At 42.0% G+C, this 6,493-nt stretch overlaps 1 protein-coding gene and 1 pseudogene across 1 annotated transcript in view; both read right to left on the bottom strand.

Moving 5' to 3' along the window:
* Positions 1-874: 874 nt before the first annotated feature.
* LOC114640130 lies at positions 875-1,576 on the bottom strand (annotated as a pseudogene).
* A 4,814-nt stretch (positions 1,577-6,390) lies between these two features.
* The window catches only part of Smim31 (small integral membrane protein 31), a 7,215-nt gene continuing 7,112 nt past the window's right edge, over positions 6,391-6,493 (bottom strand). The window contains exon 2 of the mRNA XM_028789048.1: positions 6,391-6,491. Coding sequence (XP_028644881.1) covers positions 6,391-6,491 — 101 coding nt within the window. The remainder of the gene's footprint in view (positions 6,492-6,493) is intronic.

Below are 6,493 nucleotides of genomic sequence, written 5' to 3' on the forward strand. Positions count from 1 at the left end.
AAAACAAGGTAAAGCTGGTTTTGTACCTAGAAGGGTCCATGAGTCCTGAGACATATACAGTGAAGAATTCATCACTAGCATCAGGATGCGAACAAGATCCTCCCCGCAGAAACTCCCCTGTTCTTTTGTAGCTAACCTTTCTGTTTGGCAACTACTGGTCAATCTCCATGTAAACAGAATCATCCAGAAGGTAATTTTTTTTTTTTTTTTGGTTACTGCATTACTTTTATTTTTCTTTACGCAGTGACATGCTGCTGGGGCCTAATGTTCTCACGGAGCAGGAGAAAACCCAAACTTGTCATTTCTTAAAGAACTGAGTACGAAAAACCTTACATAAATTAAAAGGATGAATATATTTACAGCTGTTGATGCAAACTCAAGGCAAGTAACAACCCATGGTGATCAGGAGGGAAAAAAACAGAAGGGAAACTGGGTTCTAAGGCTCGGACTTTCCCACTCTGTTAGACGGGACAGACAGAAGTGGTAGCTGATTCAGGAATCCCTGCCAGCTTCGGGAAACCCTGGAAGTCTGCTATTGGTTGAGGCCCTGCACAGATCACTGCGTGATGCTCACAGAGATCCACTAGGCTGGGAATTTCTCTCCACAGCATGCTCTCCCCAGCCACCAGGTGACCGAGCCACATGAACTAAGCACTACATCAAAATATGCACAGGGTATTAAACATATACCAAGGGAACAGTTAACGTGAACACAAGGTCAAATCAGCAACAAGTTCTACAGTCCAGTGCTGATATCAGATATAAGCTTCAAGGACAAATTTCTTTTCAAAGGCTTATTCCAGTGTCATGAGGCTAACATGAGGTGTGTACATTTGCCAGGGCAGATGGATACTTCAGAATCAGCTCAGTACATCTAGAAGCATTTGTGGTGGACAATGGAGGGGCCCGACTCGTCATACTCCTGCTTGTGATCCACATCTGCTGGAAGGTGGACAAGGAGGCCAGGATGGAGCCGCCGATCCAGACTGAGTACTTGAGCTCAGGGGCAGCAATGATCTTGATTGTCGTTGTGATGGGTGCTAGGGCTGTGATCTCCTTCTGCATCCTGTCGGCAATGCCTGGATCCATGGTGGTACCACCAGACAGCACTGCATTGGCATACAGGTCTTTGCCGATGTCCACTTCACACTTCATGATGAAGTTGAAGGTAGTCTCATGGATGCCACAGGACTCCATGCCCAGGAAGGAAGGCTGGAAGAGAGCTTCCGGACGCCGGATCTACTCCTTGCCAATGGTAAGCAGCTTCTAACTCTTCTCCAATGTGGAAGATGATGCCCATTTTAGCACCTCTTTTACTGAGCATGGTACAGCTCATCAGAAATAACTGGTCTCAGAGGGGATATTTGACAGTTGCCTTGAGTTGTTTGTTTGAGGACAGGGTCTGCCTGTGGGGTTTGAGGGCAGGGGTGTGAGTCTCCTTAATTAGTCAAGGCTAGCCTCCAACTCGCAATCCAAATGTTGAAATAACAGATGTGGACTGAAGCACTACCTCCTGGCTTTTCAGGAGATTGTCAATGTAGATTGCCAGGGCTGAGGGGAGGCTGGAGTCCTGCATCGTGCCAAGTGCCTGCAATCCTAGCACTTGGAAGGCTGGCATGGGAGAATCATTGTGAGCTCCAGGAGAGTCTGAGCTGTGCAGTGCAACTGTCTTAATGTGACAACAATCAAGAGTGACCGCACCTTAGCCTCCTTACCTGTGATTACCTCTGTGCCTGGTTAAAAGGATTTGGCTCGTTTCTAGTTTTTAGAAGTGTTTTATATCTCAGCAAGGTAGAGGCAGCAAGCACAGAACCTGCATGGCTCAGCACCAGGTCCTCCTCGTATACATTATGGCTTCCAGCTGAGTGTATTTACGGGACTCCTGGGTGTGAGAAGGACTGAGTCTCTGAGCCTTGTGCCTTCTGTTGGGCTCTTTTCCTTCTGTCGGTTTGTCCGTTCCAAGTTTGATGTGATTTTTTTTGTTTTATCTTATTATATTTTTATATTTTATTTTGTCATGCTTGGTTGTTAGAAGCTTGTTCTTTCCTAATGAGAGACAGACAGGGAGTAGATCTCCAAGGTGGGGAGGTGGGAGGAACTGGGAGGAGTAGAGGGAAGGGAATCTATAAACAGGATATGTTTTATGAGAAAAGAATATATTTTCAGTAAAAGGGAAAAATTAGAAAAGTATTTTCTATAAGCATATGTAAATTTTACATACAAATGGGTTTCATTATGACATTTTCTTACATGTGCATAAAATATTTTGATTATATTCACCCCAGCCCTGTTGGGTTTTTTTTTTTTGGGCTTTTATTTGTCATTCAGTAGTTATAAATAATGGTAGAAAGAGCTGTATATGTTTTTGTGTGAATATAACTACTGAGCATACAGAGTTCCTTGGGTATATGATAATTGTTCACCCTTTTACTTTTCTTCTCAAGACAGACTCTTATTTTGTAGCGCAAGCTGACCTTAAGCTAACGTTCTTTCCTGCTCCTGCATGTTGGAAGTATGTACCAATGTTTCACTCTAAAGAGAAACTGTATTTTAAGAAGCATGTTTGGTGTGTAGGTCAGAGGACAACACGACTTTGGGATTTGGTATTCTCCTTCTTCACATACATGGAGTCCAAGGTTGTCAGACTTGTTGGTAAGCACCCTCACTTACTCAGTCGTCTCACCAGCTTTAACACATACTGTATGCATTGTATGACAAACTGAATAAATCTAATTCTGTGTGTGCATGTGTTTACCTAGGGCCTCATCCACACTAGGCAAGAGCTCATCAATGAACTATATTCTTAAAATGTTTTTTAAAAAGAATGTTTTTTTTTAAAAAAAATTTAAGCGAGCTACATTCTTAGCCTCTTTTTACATCCTTGAACTCAGTCTGTAACCCTAGTAGACCGGAATTAATGATCTTCTTTCCTTGGCTACCCCAGTAGCTGTGGGGTATTGGCCTTTGGCACCAGGCCCAGTAGCTTTTGTCACCTCTGTAGCTTCAAGCTCTTTTTCCTAGCTGTAGAGTTATTGACCCTTTAAAAACTTCCATTTAAAAGAACCCAGGTTACCAGTGCCACCATTTAACCTAATCCCTCAGGACATAACTTACCCAGCTCCCAGACTACACTCAAGATTTTGAACAAAGAAAGAAATTATCTGCATTACACATATTGAAAAGGGATTCCTGAGAGATGGTGCATGCGTATGGTGTCCCCATGGCTCGAATGGTATTTGCTGGGACTTTAGTTTCAGAGAGGGTTCACTGAACACAGCAGGAATGACTTGTTTTTCCTGGATTCTGTTGGAAGGCATTTCTGTTTACTGGCTGCATGCTACAATTGCATTCTGGAATATACATGGAGGAATGATATGTCACCAGCTTTAAAAAATGTGTTGTGTCTGCACATCTATCAGCCTGCAACTAAGTGTGCTGATAATCCTGCATTTGTAGACCTTTACTGATCACCCTGACTCCCTAAAACAGGCATGTTGAGAGTATTGTCTTGATTGCATCTAAAACAAACTTGAAACTTAGCTTCAGAAATCCATCAAGGCAGCGTTATGCCTTATCTCATTTCTCTTAAGTTAATGGCTTCTGGGTGAGTGAACTGATAAGACAACCTTGGTACCATTTATAGCCTTGGTTTCATAATTCTGTTCATAAAGGCAGAAGGCAGATCAGGTCCAGTGAGAAGCAGAAATATTGCAGGAGAATACAAGTCTTAACAACGTCTGTATTAGTAAAACCATCTACAAATTAGCCAGTAGGGACCATTTTAGTCTTTTCTTAATATGAATTTTCCACATTTTTCTGAAGTAAATTTGGGGACTGCTAATTTGGGATCTAGGTTGTCTGGCAGTCAGTCTTTTTCCAACAACTTCACTGGAAACCATTGAGCCTGTGGCCTCTGCAGAGCTATACTTGGAAGCATTCACTCAGCAGACCCAGCAGCCATTACACCAGGGTGTCACCCTGGGTGACAGAAACACAAGCCTGCCTCTAGGTGCTATGACTGTGGAGAAGCTCATGCTACCTTAGTTGTACATTTCCTAGTGATGCTTTCTTCTGCTACCAAAGATGTGTCATTTATATTTAACCAAACCCAGTCCATCTCATATACAACACTAAGAAGTTCGTAGAGAAGAACACAGAGACGTGTTGGGAGGCTGTGGTGGCTTAGAGGGTAAAGGCACTTCCTGCCAAGCCTGACAGTCTGAGGTCAATTTTTGTTTCACATGGCATTGGGAGAGAATAGATTCTCAAAAGTTTCTTTTGGCCTTCACAGGTGTTCCTTGGTATTCTTACCTATATATACACACATCCCTATAGACACACACACACACACACACATCCCTATAGACACACACCTACACCAACACACACACACACATACCTACATCTACACACATACACCTCAACCCACACACCTAAATCCCCCAAATACACACTTACTCACTTACCTATCCCCACCGGATCCTCATAGTCACTAAATACAATGTAATGAAACAACACAAGATTGAAGAAGCCTTCTGTTGAAAATAATGTTCTTCATATCCAGGTTATCTCCACCCCGTCTCTCCCAGTGTATAAATTTTTTGATGTCATAAGGTAATTATTTTTCAACTATTATTGAATTGTTACCATGACCACCAAAAATAACCAGAAATAAATGCAGATAGAAATATTTTTGCAAGGTCTCTCTCCCTTTTCCCTCATCCCCCTGACTCTTTTCTTTAGATTAAAGGTGTGTACCACCATAGCCAGTCCAAGATCTCTTAATTGATTCTTTACTTATCAACGATGACAATCAAAAGTAATGATAGATTACAGGTGCACTGTGGTATACTGCTTTCAGAAATGTCCCTCTAGACATTGATTACTAGGGTTGGGTCTGGTGTACCCCTTTAATCTTGGTACTTGGGGAAGTAGAAACAGGTAGATCTCTTTGAGTTTGAGGCTCATCAGGTCTATTTAATGAATTTCAAGCCAGTCAGAGCTACACAGTGAGACCATGTCTCAAACAAAACAAAACAAATCTAACTTCTGCTCCAGTAGAGTGTACATGGTAGTCTACAATGATAGCTGTCAGAGGGCATAGACACTGGAGAGGGTAACTTGACACATGGTTCAAGTGGTATAAAATCTGTCCATAGGAGAGGCCAATGTGATTGTTTGGCATTGTGTCAGCACCGAAAGATGATGTGCTCACTGGCTTGTGTAGGAATTTTGCCTCATGAATATTTAAAAGCTTGTGGTCAGGCCAGTGAACCCATCAGTCAACAGAGGGACCCGGTGACCAGCTGTTGAGTGAACATAACTATGCAAGCATTTACAGGCCTCGTAAGAAGATATCCTTATCCAGTGGAGGCAGAATAATTGTTTGTTCAGTGCAGTTTTGTCTTTGCCAATATTCCTTTAAGGATATGGCCACCCAGAGGGAACTTTGTGTGTGTGTGTGTGTGTGTGTGTGTGTGTGTGTGTATGTATTAGCCAATCCTTCCAGATCAAAGCAAGTGTCATTTCTTAGGAAGAGCTAAAATATCTATGACAGGTTCTCAACAGATGTTTGAATTATGACACCTATGAGCATACTCTTTACAAATATTTCTTGCCATCAAGTTGCATTTGGTATCACAAAAAGTATTCATAAACCAAAGTTGACTATCATACTCCCCTTTAAAATAAGAACACCCTCCAATCTCCTGCAAAACATCAACCCCTAACCTAACAAAACCAAACTGGAAATAGTTTAGAAAAACTACTACAAATGTGAAACTCATTACAAGCCAACTCAAATTATTTGGAGTTGAGTAAAGTGTGTGTGTGTATGTGGGGTGTGTGTGTATGTGTGTGTGTGTATAAGATAAATGCTCAAAGAAAATTCAGTTTAAAATACTAAAGACACCAGTCTGCTCAAGAGGCCACAGACTCTAACACAGAGACACAGACAAGAGCATGCTACAGAAAAGATCAAAGGCCACAGATGACCCGATGAAGAAGAGGTACCAACACTAAAGTAAGACAATTTGAAGAAGGGATGCTGTGCTCTAAACACCGGTCACACAATGGCTCTGTGGGGGCAATGTATCTTCACTAATTTCTAGATGACGAAGGGCAGTCTCATGTCCCTTACAGAGTTTACTCTAGTCTTACTGTGTGGAGTAGGGATGGGTGCCTGACTCACTCTGATCTATTTCCTACCAGTCCTTCCAACGAGTCTTTTTAGTTAGAAAGTACTGTAATACTTTTTGGTCATAGTGGCATAGCATAACAACAGCAGTTGAAACACCTAAGTAACTTGTTTGGCCTCCTCTCCCCATGTATTATAGCTTAGGTTGGCCTTGAACTCATAATCCTACTGCCTTTCTCTCTCAAACAATGTAGTTATAGTCGTCTACTATTACCAAGAACTTGAAATGATTTTTGAAGGTTTACCTCTGTCTCTCTCTCTCTCTCTCTCTCTCTCTCTCTCTCTCTCTCTCTCTCT

The sequence above is a fragment of the Grammomys surdaster genome, unplaced genomic scaffold (assembly GCF_004785775.1).
Source record: "Grammomys surdaster isolate TR1022 unplaced genomic scaffold, NIH_TR_1.0 125780, whole genome shotgun sequence".
Taxonomy (NCBI): Eukaryota; Metazoa; Chordata; class Mammalia; order Rodentia; family Muridae; genus Grammomys; species Grammomys surdaster.